The sequence below is a fragment of the Syngnathus acus genome, chromosome 14 (assembly GCF_901709675.1).
Source record: "Syngnathus acus chromosome 14, fSynAcu1.2, whole genome shotgun sequence".
Classification (NCBI taxonomy): domain Eukaryota; kingdom Metazoa; phylum Chordata; class Actinopteri; order Syngnathiformes; family Syngnathidae; genus Syngnathus; species Syngnathus acus.
Genome location: NC_051099.1, coordinates 6,260,797 through 6,276,886, shown reverse-complemented (window position 1 = coordinate 6,276,886; position 16,090 = coordinate 6,260,797). Strand labels below are relative to the sequence as shown.

Here is a 16,090-nt window from a genome sequence, read left to right as displayed (position 1 = left end):
CTCAATATACGTAATTTGTCGTTTTTATTTGATGATAATGATTGCAATGATTTCATATTTTAACCTTAACAGTGAAGAACGAGAGAGAGAACTCAAGACACTGTTATTTTTACTCATCACCATGCATCACAGGACAAGCTCAACACTGATATATCATGACAGGAGTACTGTACGTCCATTTTGGGGAAACACCACAACAGATACAATCAGTTGGAAAACACCCATTATTAATTCAATATTGCATCTGATAATCACAAGCAGAACAACACAACCGCTTCAAATGTCAGGAAGAGTCTACCTACAAATTTTTATATGTGGTTATTCAATTGAAATGGTAGCATATTGTGGTTGATCGTGGTCTCATTTCATATCACAATCACCTATCATTTGGACAGGGGTGTGTAGACTTTTTATACCTACTCTGTGCATTGAAGTTGTGCTTCAGCCTCAGATAACATGTGAACAACCTGTGCTTGAATTATCAAGTTTTCAAACATATACTGTATAGTCATCAACACACCAGCCACAACATTAGATACAACATACATGATTATATAATGCAAATAAAATGAAAGAAAGATATTAGTACTTCTCTTACACTTATTTATGTGACATCCAATTCATGCATTTGAGTTTTGGGGAGTGGACTAGAATCTATCCAGCAGCAACCAGTCCCAATTTTTTTTTTGTGTCAATATAATATAGCATAATTATGCACTGTAATAAACATAGTGCTCAATGAATACCTTCACGTCTACCTAATGTTATGGCCAGTAAGTGTACACAAATATCTGTGCACATCTAAACACAATATCATAGCCCACTTCAACAAGTTTGCACAATCCCAACAAGCGATGCATTCTAAATCCACTACAAACAAATTGCTTAGTTTGTCACACACACTAAAACCTAATCACGTTGTTTTGACCTCCTGAATGAAGCATTGCCATGTAATACACGTCAAACTCATTTCATTACAATTAAACAACAATTACCTTTGAAAATAAAAATTAAAGTCACAGTGCCATGACGAGGATGCAACGTCATGCCAAAACCAGGGCAGTAACAATCATTGAAAGCTTCTCATTTATCAGTCAATTACTGACACGTTATATAAAACAGTTAGACTTACACTTATTTATAGAACAACTATCAGGTTTGCAAACGTTCAGTACATTCCCCTAATTTTCACACAGAACAATTGGTACAATTCTACACGCTCAGCGAATTACGTCACATGCTTAGAGTCAAACCACATGACATTTCACTAAACAGCTATGGGCTGTGTTCGGAATTGCCTCCTATGCCCATTTTAGTGGAATCACAATTTTGTCGTGCTGTTTGAATGTGTGAGATTACGCCTGATATATCTTGAAATGTATATGATGGCCGCTCCAAAATCAAATACATCCCATGATGCTTTGCGCCAATACAGACGAGTCCACATTTCAAGCTGTTTTGGTAAATCAACGATGAAAAGTACACGTGTGATTTATATTACTGTAGCGTATTCAATTGAATATAGTTTGAAAAAGGATTTGTGAATAATTGTGTTATGGGGTTTACGTAATGTCCTGACTTCATCGGAATTAGTTTGTATGAGATGATCATAAGAATGTTCCACTGCACACTAACCTCCTCAGCGGTCTGAGTGTGTCCAGAATCCACTTTGCAATTCTTTCCCTTCCAAAAGTCGACAAAGTGAAAGGCTCGCATGCTTTGCCTTTGGATCCCGCTCAATCCTGACCTGGGTGGAACGCATTAAAGGACGCTGTGCCCAGGGGGTCGGGGGGGGGGGTGCCTCACGGTTTCAAAACTTGCACGAGTGCCTGTGCTGGCACGTGCTGAAATCTGCCTTCCCGCCTCCCAAAGGGCACAACGCCGTGGCTACACCAGGCCGCTTTGCATGTGGACGTGGAGCGGGTAGGGATGGTAGACGAGCGAGGGTTGGGCTTGCGCGATGAAGTAGCTGCTGTAAATGGGCTCGCTCATGTAAGGGGCCGGTTGGTAAAAGCAGGTGACGTTGGCGGCGTTGGGTATGGCGTTCTGCTCCCCCAGTACCCTCAGAGCCAGGACTGTGATCATGTTAAGCGTCTGCCTCCTCTCGTAGCCCATCAGGCACACGGTGCTTTCGTCGATGACGCGCCACAGAGTCATCAGATAGTCGTACTTGGCGCTCTCCTCGCTGCCCGTGAAGTGGCAGTGCAGGTAGGCTTCGATCTTGCGCTGCTGCTCCTTCACATCGGAAAAGTCGATGAAGAAGCGCGAGCACATGTACTTTTCCAAAGACTTGATCTCCGTCTCGCTGGCTGGACGGAAGTTCCTCACTAGGAGGTGGCTGTATTTCAGCAGCCCCCCTCCTCGGATCTCCTCGGGGTGGTGTGTGGCAATGAGGCGATGCCGTAGGTGCTCCATGGCCTGGTTGAAGTCACCGTACATGCACTCTGCCTCCACAGTCACCGAGGACCCCCACGAGCCCAATCCACAGCTGAGTGGGGGAGTCTCATCCTGAGTCAGTCCTACATTCACCTCATGTGTGTGGCCTCCAGTGTCGTAATCTGGAGGCTTCCTGGAATGTTTGGGCCTCACGGTTATATCAGGAGCCTGATTGGTCTCAGGTCCAACCTGGAGTCCTGAAACATCAGTTGCGCTCCTCTGGGATGAAGCTGTTCCATGAGCCCCGTCTTCCGAAGGAGACTTCATCTGAGGGGGTATCTCGATGGGTGCGAACAGCTGAGTGGTCATATCTGACACGTCTGTCAGCAGAGACCATTTTTCAGGACTGCAGATCATCTTGCGGGACATTTTTCTTTGCAGTTTGGGCGATGGGCAGTAGTCTGGTACAACCTCTGGGGACATGCTGCAGGTTTTCTTGGCCGGGGGAGGTGAAGAGAACTCGTGATGGGACTCTTGGAGGTTGGGGCTGGCGGATTCCACTTGGACACAATCCTGCATGGATGATTTACTGACCAATGCTGTGATGGAGATACGAGAATGAGAAGCCTCATCTTGGACCTGCAGCTTTAAACATGCACACGTTGGGGATGAGACCACAGGAGATCCCTTTGAAAAGTCTTCCTTGTCATCACTTTGCTCAAGAACAATGTTCTCTTGTGAGCGTGTGTCTATTTCCTGCTCTTCCTGCTTGAAATGAACATCCTCAGATGCTAACTCTTGTTCCTCACATTTTTCAGCCCCTGCAAGATCTTTCTCCTCAACAGCTTCACTCCGACGCCCAGTCTGTCCACTGGAAGCCATGTCGGAGTTAACCTGCGTGACGCCTGATTGCGCTCCCTCTTCGTTTCCCCTCTCGCTGCCTTTTGAGATCAGTTTCTGATCATCTGAGAACACCTTGCTTGCGTGTCTCCTGTCACTCTCCCAGTAGGACTCCAAGATGCGGTCCAGGATGATCTGGAAGGAGTCAACGCTAAATTCAAACTGCCGACGGAGGGCGCTGACGAATCTCAGGCCCACCGTTTTGGCTCTGTTGTTGGACAGAGAGATGAGACTCCATCTGTCGTGCTCGTTGAAGACTTTCACCATCTTTGGTACGTAAGCTTCTTTCATGGTGAGGCAGGTGATCTTGTGTCTGTTAACTCCACATGGGAGGAGGTCTCTCAGGCTGCCCAGCACCACCTCCTTGATCACCTGGAAGTCCTCCTGCCTAGGTAACTCCACTCCAAAAATAATGTCTAAGTCCCTGACGTCCAGGCCATTGTCCCTCACCAGGATGTGGCTGGCCGCGGCTCCATTCAGACGTATATCCTTAACCCGGATGTTTCTTTCTACAAGTCGATCCTTGACCAAGCGGATGATGTCTTTGGCACTCACCTGCAGTGTGGGGAAATTCCCTCGCCCGTGGATGGGAATGACCTCAGTTAGGACTTTATCCAGAGCTTGGAGTTGCTCCATTGTCAAATGGTGGAATCGCTTCTCGGTTGGAGGCTCTGTCATACTTGCCTGTGAGTAGAGGAAAAAATATTCCGTTACATGTCACAGGTGATGTTGTCATACATTTGTACTGACAGAAAAGAGAGAACATGCAAACTGTGAGGCCGACATGCTATTTGATACAGGGGAAAACTATAGAAAACAACCACTAGGTGGCAACATCCTCTCAACCTTAAAAAAAATGATTCTGTACTTGATTTAATTTAGCCTTGAATAGCTGATCAGTTGATGAGTAATTTGGTGTTCAAGCCAACATATCTTTTGAAAACATGGCCAAGATGTGTCCATAAGGCGTCCGTGTTTTTTGAAATGAGTTTTTCAGATTTTAGGTAACATTGATCGTGGAAATCTTTTCAAATGATCTTGGTTTCATTTTTTAATATCACAAAAACCTGACGTTTGAGCAGGGGTGTGTAAACTTTCTATCCTATCTTTCAAGCTATTTAAAAGGCCACAAGATTAAATCAATGAAAAATCTTTTTTTTTTTTAAATCATGTAGTAAATACTTTTTATTTATACATATATGCCTTGCTCAAGGATGAAGACGAATATCTGTCACGTTTCATTTTCGAACCTTTACTCTCCTGCTCCCAAGCTGAAAACAGAACAATATCGCCCATGATACATTGGCTCCTTGATATGATTCAGACATTTTGCTGGCAATACGTAACATTGAGGTAAGATGGTGAATGTCGTCCATGCTGGTCCTATCCGAGCTCTTCTCCTGTGATGTGGCGGTGATGAATCTAACCATGTGATGTGCTTTACACACTTGAGGGCATCTGTGGATAATGAGGTGCTTTTATTCCTGCTGTTATGAGGCAAGAGCATTGCATTGTATTGAGGCTTCATTAGTTGTGCAATGACTCACTCACTCATTCGCTCACTTGTTCATTCTTCAAGGCCAATTTCAGCAATCAACAATAAAACAAAAAAGGGGCACAAAAGGAATGTGTGCTTTTTATATCGAATATTGCAATAATTGATGTCTTTTAATGACAAGGTCACAAAGATAATTGCTGTTGGTGACAAAGTAAAAATAGATATTTGATGAAGTAGCAGCAAATGTGACCGTTTTCTGTCATCATTGGCAAATGTAACCTTAAAAATCATTTGATTCCTTTTTCTGCTGACGTAAACACAATCGTCATCCATTTTATGAGCGCTACAGGCTGCATGTAGTTTATTTATTACATCCAAATAAAAGTAAAATTAATAAAGTGATATCATAAGTAGGTTCTAGAAAATTGTGCTGTGTTGATGTATGTCGGACTAGTCCAAGTCATGTGACACACTTACAGCCTGATGATTTTGTGGCCAAACAGCACAGCACCAGTAATTATATAAATATTTTATTTTTGTTTTCTTTTTTTTTAAATGAGCATTAATGAGTTGCCCATGCTATTAGTGAATGATAAGGGTTTAAATCAGTTGGGTCCTGCAGCAGGACTTCGCTCTCCCTCCCTGCCAATTTTTTTTTTTTTTAATGTACAACATGAGTCATACAGCTGCTCAATGAAGAAACTGCATTCAATGGCAAATTAGACGTTAAAATAAAGTGCAACTATACAATAAAAATAAAGGCAATGATGCACTATATATAGATGAAACATGCGAGTTTTTTTTATATTTCACTATTGTTATTTTAGTGAGGACTTGAAAGCCCGCTATTTTTAGAGTAAGTTGACAGAATATGGAGAAACATGACTGAGTAAAAGAAACTTACCTCTCTTTTTTTAACCTGATAAATTAAGATCGAATGTACAGCCACAGAAAGGCAAAACAAAACAAAAGACTTTAGGATATATCCAACTGGTTTATCGGACCTCTTTTAAAAGAGGTTAAAACGCTGCCACCACGCACAGTTAGTTATCCCCTCCTCAGCACCGCAGCACCGTTTCCATGGCAATCGCGCGTCACGAACATTTACGGCAAATCACGACGCACGTTCTCGCAACTTGGAGGCCACTCAAAGTGTCCGAGCAGAAGTGTTGTATGTTAAGGGTCAGATGTTAAAGATGTTGTAAGGGGGAGTTAGACTTGGTGGAGCACAGCAACCTGTCAGTGACGCTGCTCCGCCGGCGTGCCACCGCACTGCTGGCCGAGCTGTTGCGGGGTGAAACATCGCAGCGGAGCGGACCGAGTGAGTCATCCACTCTCCCCCGCCGTGATCCACGCAACGTAAATCTTTTATCATCAATCAAGCACGGGCCCCGCCCACCTAACGGACCGGTCCAATAAGAACGCGTTGGACTGGTGGCGTCATGAACGGAACATTTACGACCAATGAAAAACAGTTGCGTTATTATCTTCAAGGTTATGTATATATTTTTTTTATGTGTAGATATTTCATTCACATTTTGCTGGAATGGTTGGCCTATGGACTTGGCCCTTTGATGAGATGCGTAAGCGCGTCCGCCATCTTGAATGTGTCAGTTGTGACCCCCCCCCTGGCCCCCAAACTACAGGTGTCAAGCTCGGGGACGCTAAAAATTGAATAGTGCATGAGCAACCCCAAGATGAATGAAGTTGAGTCTAAGTCTAAAAATATATATCTTTTTTTTTTTTTAAATGACTGCTAAAAGAACAAGCTACTGCACCTGTTGAAAAAAATAACAATTGACCAATACTTTATTACTTGACGTTATTTTTATTGTTAATTTCTTCGTCAATACTTTATTTATTGCTATGCGCTTTATTTATTGCTCTCTTTTTGTTTGTTACTCACGTGCAATGTTCTTTTTTGTACTATTTCCGTGTGAGCTACTGGAACCAGAATTTCCTGAGGGAGCAATCCCAAGGATGAATAAAGTTGAGTCCAAGTCTAATTATGTCGACTTAATTTTTCTTGGTAAATGGATTCGTTTTGGACCGACAATGCTAAATTGTTCTGGTATTATACACTTTTATTTTAACTAAATATAATTTTAAAATAAACTAGACAATTATTTCCTTGACACAATTTTCCTTGACTTTGGATTTTAAATTCACTTTTTAAAATATGTAACAACGGCAAATGTGTTTAAAATCACGATATGTTGTTTACAGTCAAGGGAAATCATAACTACGATGTGGTCCCTGATGAAAGTTAATTTGACATCTGCAACTAATCCGCGGCTCGGTGGAGCACTGGGTAGCACGTCCGCCTCACAGTTAGGAGGGTGCGGGTTCGATTCCACCTCCTCCGGCCCTCCGTGTGTGGAGTTTGCATGTTCTCCCCGGTCCCGCGTGGGTTTTCTCCGGGCACTCCGGTTTCCTCCCACATCCCAAAAACATGCTTGGTAGGCTGATTGAGCACTCCAAATTGTCCCTAGGTGTGAGTGCGAATGGCTGTTTGTCTCTGTGTGCCCTGCGATTGGCTGGCAACCGGTTCAGGGTGTCCCCCGCCTACTGCCCGATGACGCACACCCGCGAGCCCCGTGGGGACTCAGCGGTACAGAAAATGGATGGTTGGATGGATGGATGCAACTAATCCACTGAAAGTCCGCTATTCCACATCCAATATGGCTGCAACTTTGACGTAGGCGCCAGGGCAGGATCTAGTTTCTTTGTAAAGTCGAACGAAAGAGAAAAAAATAAAAACACATGACGGTGACGTCATCCGTATTTTGGTACGATACCAGGAAGTGCGGAAGACGACGACGAAGGGACACTGAAACCAGAAACGATCGACGGAGCTACGCACAAATCCGGCTTTATTTTTCCCTTTCTGAGGGCTCTTTCGATAACAACTTTGTGACCGTTGAAACAACCGTACAATAACCACCATGAGCATGGAAAGTATCCTTTTGAAAGCTTCAAAGAAGTGTTAGAATGCTATTGCGGTTGGGGCGCCAAAACAAAACGATATTTATGGACGATACTGGTTTTGTTTACATGTTATGAACAGAACTGTCGGCAAATCGTTATATACTTGCTGGATTTACAAGTTCAGCTTCAGTTGTGCTGCCTCGCCTAGACGCTGGTTTGAAATGTGCCAAGGCCTTGAAAAACCTCTGTTGCTAATGGTTGTATTAGAAACCACCAACAAGTATAACCCGTTTTTCCTTTAAACCCCTACCGAGTAGAATCCGTTTTTTGCTTTAATATTACTTGACTGTTTTCAGTAATCGAGATGTTACTATGATGCCATTATTCTATATGTGGTCATGGCTTTTAACTGCTCTATGGAACCAACTTAATTTTTAATACACTTAAAATTTAATACACTATCTGAATTTCTTAATTTGTCACTAGTTACCGAGCCCTTGTATGGTTACTGAATTATTATATTGTTTAGTTTGAATGGTTTCCGAGGGATCAGTTTCTGGTTTTGCAGTATCTGTGACGTAAGGACTTGGAATATTTCTTCTGTTGTTTTGTTGACAGCTCTGAGTCACGCTCAGCCCTTGTCATTCCAAAATATTTGCCCTTTTTACTTGCCTTTCCTTTAACCTCATATCCTAGAGCATCTTTTCAATTTAAAGTTTGCCTCCAAAGAACTCCAAAGAAACTCCAAGAAATGCGACAAAGACGAGAAAACAGAGAAGGCGAAAGTCAAGAAAGTATGTGGCCAAACTGCTGGTTAGTTACTACTAGAGTTGGCTGCAAATCATTGCCACTGTTTTTGTGTGTGTGTGTCTTCAGGCCATCCAGAAGGGCAACATGGAAGTGGCGAGGATCCATGCGGAGAACGCCATCAGACAGAAGAACCAGTCTGTGACCTACTTGAGGATGGGCGCTCGGGTGGAAGCGGTGGCCGCGAGAGTCCAAACTGCTGTCACAATGAACCAGGTACTTTTCATGTGCACTAGACAATGAGGCCGTCCATGAATAGCAAAGTCCCGCTGCATAGCGGGTTAAATAAAACCAAAAACAAAGCATGAAAGGAACATCATATGCGGTCTCACGTGTATACATGATGTATATACATGAACAGTCACATTAAACAAACACAAGATGAGGACACTCCTATTTTATATTTGGACATTGTGTGTAGTCTTCTGCTGCAGACGGACTGTCAGATCTTAAGCTCTCCATTCAGCTGTGAAATGCATGTACACAAGCAGGAAGCCGTGTCACAAAAAAACTGTTTAATTGTATCTAACACGCAAAAAGGGATTAAAACAGCCATTTATTGTGTTGAGTCGGCATTAGCTTGTAGATGCAAAGGATCATTGCATGTAAATGGTGTTTTATTTTATTTTTTTCGTGTGATGTTACTCTGTTATGTAAATTTAAGAAGTTTTGCTGGTCTGTTGCACTCTGTTACCCTTGTGTTTCCTCTCAGGTGACCAAATCTATGGCTGGAGTGGTGAAAGGCATGGATATGACTCTGAAGTCAATGAATTTGGAGAAGGTAGTCTTTTTCATAAATATGTGAAAGGATAAAACCAAGAGTGTACGCATTCATGTTGAGCACTGATTTTTTTTTTTTTTTGTCGTGCAGATTTCAGCCCTCATGGACAAATTTGAGCGCCAGTTTGAGACGCTGGATGTTCAGACAGCGCAGATGGAAGACACAATGAGTAGCTCCACAACACTGACCACTCCGCAGGTACGTGATCTCACTACAGTATCCCTTCTGCAGTGTTCTCTTTGTTTTGACATACGTACTCACACCATCTTTAATGTATGTTTCAGACCCAAGTTGATTCATTGCTACATGAGTTGGCAGATGAAGCAGGGTAATGCACATTAGGAAATGAATATATAGATCATAATATTTTGCACAAAAGTTGGTTCTATTTTAGGAGTTTATTTTTTGCTTATTTTTAATACACTTGGTTAGATTGGACCTGAACCTGGAGCTTCCCGAGGGACAGATGGGATCGGTGAGCACCACCGTGGCCTCAGCAGAACAGGTAAAGCAGCCTCTGGAATTACTTTCCATCAACCACCGGTGGAGTTTTAGTGACATTCTAAAAATTTGTCATTTCTACAACAACAAAGTACTTGGTGGGGGTTGTCCTGTGCTAATCAATGCTTTGCTCGTTGTCATCAAAAGGACGAGCTGTCTCAAAGGCTGGCCAGACTCCGAGAACAAATGTGAAGGACAAGTGCTGTGGGAGCGACGTACCACAGAGACCTGTCCATGCACTACATTAATATTATTTTCACCATATCTCTTTCTCCTCTTTACATTGGTGAATTTCTCCTATAACTTAGAGAAATTAAAAATTTTGGATTTGTTGGTTTTGGAAAATGTCCATATGTAAGGTTATTCTAAAACGTTCCCACTGAAGAACTTGCAAACAAGTAAATGGTGTGGTATATTTTACCATGATATAGAGGCCAATGCCAGAGAATTGCAGTGAATAAACGCTGGTCCGCGAAAGTCTTTTGTTCTTCGTGTACTGTATGACTTGTTATTCTTGTATTGCTGCGTGAGAGACATTGCTTATCCCTTACTGATGACGAGGCCTTGTGTGGTAAGCTACTGATCATTTGGTTTGGGGCTTCAGTTTGCAGATTATAAACAATAAACTTTTATAATAATACTTGTCTTTTAAATAAATTCTTCAACGCCATTCTGATGTGAAACTATTTATTATACTGTCACGATTATATAATTTTTTTAAGGGTCAAGGGTTAGCTGAAACTCATCCCGACTGAATATCAATCGTGATTGAGATGTCACTGCATCACAGGTGTTTATTACATTTTGGGGAAAAAGTGACAGATTTTCATTTTTTAAGGAAAATATTTTTACTTGAGCTAATGGCAAAGAGCATATTTTTACCGTACACAGGTAATTATCCAGCGTATATCATTTTAGATGAGGAAAATCAAAATTGTTACGCAACCGGAAATGACGCATTTTTTGCAGCTTCATCAGTGAGCGTAAATCTTGTCATGTGACTGTGGCGTAAACAGGAAGCAGCTGATATCTCAACTCTTGTCTCTACCTGATCCATCAAGTAATGTACACGCCCGGATTCCTTAATTCCAATAACCTATGTGTGCTCTCGGTTAAACACAACTAAACTTTCTGTCCAGTTTGGGTAAGCTACTCTAATTCTAGTTGAGTTTTTCTTAGCTAGCGGCTAAGCTACATGGCATAAATCACCACCGTATGTTTTGCTAGCCGATTTAGCTTTAGCTTGGATATTATTACGGGACGGAAAGTGGACTTGGATGAAGTTAGATAATCATTTAGAACTTCTGATTTCACGTTGTGATGGTGTGTAATTTTGTGGGTGGTTTTTAGCTGTGGCTCTGGCAAAAGTGAACACGCAGTGGCGATTTGTGTCTAAGCTGAGGGCGAGGAAGAGGAGAGCTGGGCACAAGAAGTCACCTGATCTGCAGCTCGGTGCAAACCTCCGTCGTGTCTTCTAAAGGGGATGTCCAGTTCAGCCATGAAGAAAAAGGTTGGTTGCACTTGGTGACGTACAGAAAAAATGCATTTGAGTTTTTAATGAAATCAAATTAATGAAATGAATGAGCCTTAATACTAATAAAAATCAGAGTAGTTCTTTGGTGGCCATTCATATTATAATTCACTGGTTTCGTATCAGTGATCTGTTAATTGTCTTATTTTTAGGTGTTATTGATGGGGAAAAGTGGGTCGGGAAAGACCAGTATGAGATCAATCATCTTTGCCAACTACATAGCCCGAGACACGCGTCGCCTTGGAGCAACAAGTAACAACATCCAAAAGAGTTGATTTGTCTTCTTTCTAATTCTGCCTGTTTCTTTAATCAATCCCTTTCCACTTATTTTGTGAACTGCAGTTGATGTGGAACACTCCCACGTGCGATTTCTTGGCAACCTTGTTCTAAACCTTTGGGATTGTGGAGGGTAAAGTAGATATGTTTTGTTTGTTTTGCCATCTTCTCATTGATAAATGTTGGAACACACACTTCCTTTCTTCCCCCAGACAAGACACTTTCATGGAGAACTACTTCACCAGCCAGAGGGACAACATCTTTAGGAATGTGGAAGTGCTTATTTATGTATTTGATGTGGAGAGCCGCGAGCTGGAGAAAGACATGCATTACTACCAGTCGTGTCTGGAAGCCATCCTACAGAACTCCCCCGATGCTAAAGTCTTCTGCCTCGTGCATAAAATGGATCTCGTGCAGGAGGACCAGAGAGACTTGGTAAGGGGGAAGGATGGTAAAAAGACTGATAGGGGGAATGCAACTCTGTCAGGGTGATAATAGTTTGGAATTTTTGTTTTTCGATTTTAACCCATTCATTTTTCTTCACTATAATAATTTTGATGTGGTTGCGTACATGACCTGACAGATCTTTAAGGAGCGAGAGGAGGACTTAAAGAGACTGTCCCGACCTTTAGCTTGCACATGCTTCAGGACATCCATCTGGGATGAAACCCTCTACAAGGTTTGCCCGCATGACCGGTTGTGCGATTTTTTTCTGTGATACTTCTTACCAATGCTGGACCAAATGATTAAATGTGCATTCCAACAGGCGTGGTCCAGCATTGTGTACCAGCTTATCCCGAATGTCCAGCAACTTGAGACCAACCTGAGAAACTTTGCGCAGATTATTGAGGCAGATGAAGTCCTTCTCTTTGAGAGAGCCACTTTCCTGGTGAGAGCTACTCGTCTAACACAAAACAGCAACCATGCGCAATGCATGCATCCATACCTACTCTACATTCTGCCTCCCCCCACCTTTTTTTTGGGGTACAATATTTTCATTGCAGGTGATCTCCCACTACCAGTGCAAAGAACAGCGGGATGCTCACCGCTTTGAGAAGATTAGTAACATTATCAAACAGTTCAAACTCAGCTGTAGGTAAGTTCATAGATGGCTGTTTTATTTTTTATTTTTGGTGTACCACGATAAAGTGCAGTACGTGGCAGTGGCACTCTCATTCCCACCTAATCGGGAAAAAGCCAAACTCAAATGCTCGGGTCAGCGGTCATTCGACTGACGTTTAATTCCTTTTATTTTAGTAAACTGGCAGCCTCTTTCCAGAGCATGGAAGTGAGGAACTCCAACTTTGCAGCCTTCATTGACGTCTTCACCTCCAACACATACGTCATGGTCATCATGTCAGACCCGTCGATTCGTAAGTACTGAATGAATCATACATGTACCAAAATGTGGAAATCAAACAAAAATTAGACTTAGCTTCAGTCAGCATCTAAAAGAGTAACACTGTCTTAGATGTTTTGCTTTTATGGCATTTTCAACTTTCAAAACTTTTGCTATTATTTTATTTAAAAAAATTAATGATGTTTTAAATTACTTACTGAATGACATGATCTTCATTTTCAACAGCCTCTGCAGCCACCCTCATCAATATCCGCAATGCTAGGAAACACTTTGAGAAGTTGGAACGAGTGGACGGACCCAAGCACAGCCTGCACATGCGAATGCGCTAGCCGCTATGTTGGTTTGTCCTGGCGGACCCTCTCAGCCAATCAGCTCCCAAATGTCTGCGCAGCTCTTTTCCAAAACACAAGGAGCCTTACATCCTTGCCTCATTATGTCCTCACATTCAATCACACTTAATATGAGGATTTTGTTTCCTGGTCATTAAGTATTGAGCAGCGTCAGTTTTTTTTTTTTTTTTTGTTTCTTGGGGTTTTTTTTTTTTTTTTCCTCGTCGATTAATTGTTTCTCCTGTGACCTATTAAAGAATGGAAAGATGTTTACTCTGAAGAGGGATATTATGAACCTCACTATTGTATACTGAAAACCCCAGTTATCAGGGGGATTTTGTTTTGTTTTTTTTCCTCCCCCTTTCAGTATGAAATGCAACAGCTACTGCTCCAATATGTGTGCAGTATGTGTGCTGTTCTTGGAAAATGCAAGCAATATAGTTTTATTCAGAAATATCAAGTGTGTGTGTTTGATTGTATCCTGAGGCTACTTGAGCACAAAACCTCACCCATCCATCCATTTTCTGAACCGCTTAGTCCCCACGGGGGTCGCGGGAGTGCTGGAGCCTATCCCAGCGGTCAACGGGCAGTAGGCGGGGGACACCCTGAACCGGTTGCCAGCCGATTGCAGGGCACACAGAGACAAACAACCATTTGCACTCGCACACACACCTAGGGACAATTTGGAGTCTTCAATCGGCCTACCAAGCATGTTTTTGGGATGTGGGAGGAAACCGGAGTGCCCGGAGAAAACCCACGCGGGCCCGGGGAGAACATGCAAACTCCACACAGGGAGGGCCGGAGGTGGAATCGAACCCGCACCCTCCTAACTGTGAGGCGGACGTGCTACCCAGTGCGCCACCGAGCCGCCTCACCAAAACCTCACCCACCACTGAAAATCCAAATGATGTTCAGTGCTTTACATGTTCGACCTCACATCTCCAAATATATATTTTTTAAACTCAATATTTGAATATTAAATGTTATAATCTGCAATAAATGTCAATAGTGCCTCAACATACTCAACCTGCAAAGCAAGCAAGCTGTGCACAGCCATTTAAATTGCCACAAAAATTTGGTTGGATGGGGAATCACAAAATCCAGGGGCACATGAACAATTTAAATTGACCACAAGTGATGGCCTCACCATTTCATTTCTTTCCTTTTTGCATGACTACAAATAAAAATTTTGAAATCTCTTTGTTTAAATGGCCGAATGGTATAAGACTTGGTCTGGTGTTCAAGACACTAAACTAAACTATGCTTTATTTAAGATCAACTGAGCATAGCGGGACTCGAATTCGGTTCTCCTGAACACAAAACAAAAACTTTAGCAACTACATGGTGGATCTTAATGGTCAGCTTTGACGCATTCGTCAATACCAGCACATCCCACACATCTTTTATCATTTTATCATTTACCCCAATGTAACTTGTTTTCCAAGAGCTTCTGTTGCCCACCCCCCTTTTTTTTAAACTTTTTTTTATTTTTATTAATGACGTCATCACCGGAACCCTATATAATTCGGGCCAAACGACACAACTCTTTGCAGCGCGGCCACGTCCGCATGCCGCTCCGCACGCTTTTCCACCATGTCATCTTCGACAACTTGTGTCTTCACTTTTTCTTAGTCTTTTAAAACTCATCCTTGTTGTTTCCCTTTCAGCGTCAAGGTGCACCTTGCTAACAGAAAGCAGGCAGGGTGCAGGTAATGCTAACTATCAAATTTGGACACATCTGGACTACAGCGCCGTATAGGTCGAAGGAAAGTAAACAAAACTAGCCTAAATTCACATTTAAACGGAATGAATCAAACGTATTTTAATGCATGTGCGTGTTAATTGTTTACTCTCCGTCTCCAGGTATGACTCTTCAAATTGGGACTTTTTGTGCGTTTAAAGTGGATTCATTTGTTAACGCTTTTAATGAGTACATCTGATTGTCTCATTTCTGTCCACAGGAGGACAGATTTGCTAATAAAGCACAGAGACTCGACTTTCACTTCAACTATTTATTGGACAGAAAAGGAGATTGAAATCATTTGCGCAGTCAAAGTTTGTGTGGTACCAATTCGAGTTGCAAGCAGACATTAAGAATAGGGTGTGGATGGAAGCAGCTTAAGTACTTGATGACCTCAGGTATGCAAGTGGCACATTCAACCATCTTTCACTAGGACAAAAACTAAGTGCCATGTACTGCACAACATAATCGCACACTTGGCTTTTGGCTTTTTTAGAATGTCCTTTGTTGAATTGTTTTTATGTCTGTGCGGCTACCTTGAGTGTCCTGAAAGGCGCCTTATAAATAAAATGTTTATTATTACTTGTGGACATGTTTATCAATGGCACTGATACAAACCAAGTTAGTTCAAAATGGCGATTTGAATTATTCTTAATCAACTTGGCCCACATCAATGTCATTGAAAAACATGTCCCGAAGTGCGTGAGGATGTCTGTTGCCGATGTGAGGTTCCCAGTTTTGGGCAGTACATGAAGCAAAAGTTTGAAGTTCAGTGAGGGAGGTGGGTGAATTCGCTGCCACCTTGTGGTGTAATGTGACATTGCACATGAGCTTCTCAAGCGCACAAAACTGTGTACTCATGTGTCCACTTGCAGGTTGCCCTGAGTCCCATATGGCTGTCAGCTGCACCTTTGGGCCCCAACGCTCCCTGACCTTGTCAAACAAGTGCAGAAAAGCCATGAGTAACATACTTTTACACATAAAAAAAAAAAAAAAAAGATTCAAGTCAAGCAATCGGCTCCTAACTTTCCCTTCGTACCTTACATGCAATGAGCAACAAAG

General features: G+C 42.3%; 4 protein-coding genes across 5 annotated transcripts in view; 2 read left to right on the top strand and 2 right to left on the bottom strand.

The window, feature by feature from the left end:
* Positions 1-16,090, bottom strand: part of gng8 (guanine nucleotide binding protein (G protein), gamma 8) — a 757,718-nt gene that overhangs the window by 716,010 nt on the left and 25,618 nt on the right. The gene's annotated exons all lie outside the window — the stretch shown is intronic.
* LOC119133315 (terminal nucleotidyltransferase 5C-like) lies at positions 273-6,112 on the bottom strand. Its single transcript, XM_037269000.1, has 2 exons — positions 5,679-6,112; positions 273-3,960 (listed from the first exon to the last, which is right to left on the bottom strand). The coding sequence occupies exon 2, from the start codon at positions 3,952-3,954 to the stop codon at positions 1,888-1,890; it is 2,067 nt and encodes a 688-aa protein (XP_037124895.1). The 5' UTR covers positions 3,955-3,960; positions 5,679-6,112; the 3' UTR covers positions 273-1,887.
* Positions 7,542-10,436, top strand: chmp1b (chromatin modifying protein 1B). The gene is made up of 8 exons (XM_037269079.1): positions 7,542-7,732; positions 8,399-8,496; positions 8,579-8,725; positions 9,222-9,290; positions 9,381-9,488; positions 9,575-9,618; positions 9,723-9,795; positions 9,939-10,436. The coding sequence occupies exons 1-8, from the start codon at positions 7,720-7,722 to the stop codon at positions 9,981-9,983; spliced, it is 597 nt and encodes a 198-aa protein (XP_037124974.1). The 5' UTR covers positions 7,542-7,719; the 3' UTR covers positions 9,984-10,436.
* rraga (Ras-related GTP binding A) lies at positions 10,754-13,747 on the top strand. 2 transcript variants are annotated; one of them, XM_037269043.1, is made up of 10 exons: positions 10,754-10,851; positions 11,142-11,301; positions 11,475-11,574; positions 11,665-11,731; positions 11,811-12,033; positions 12,182-12,277; positions 12,365-12,487; positions 12,603-12,694; positions 12,856-12,971; positions 13,184-13,747. In XM_037269043.1, exons 2-10 carry the CDS (start codon positions 11,275-11,277, stop codon positions 13,285-13,287), a joined length of 948 nt encoding a protein of 315 aa, XP_037124938.1. In that variant the 5' UTR covers positions 10,754-10,851; positions 11,142-11,274; the 3' UTR covers positions 13,288-13,747. The 2 variants fall into 2 exon arrangements, with proteins under 2 accessions (XP_037124938.1, XP_037124937.1); XM_037269042.1 differs by having other exon boundaries at positions 10,780-10,935.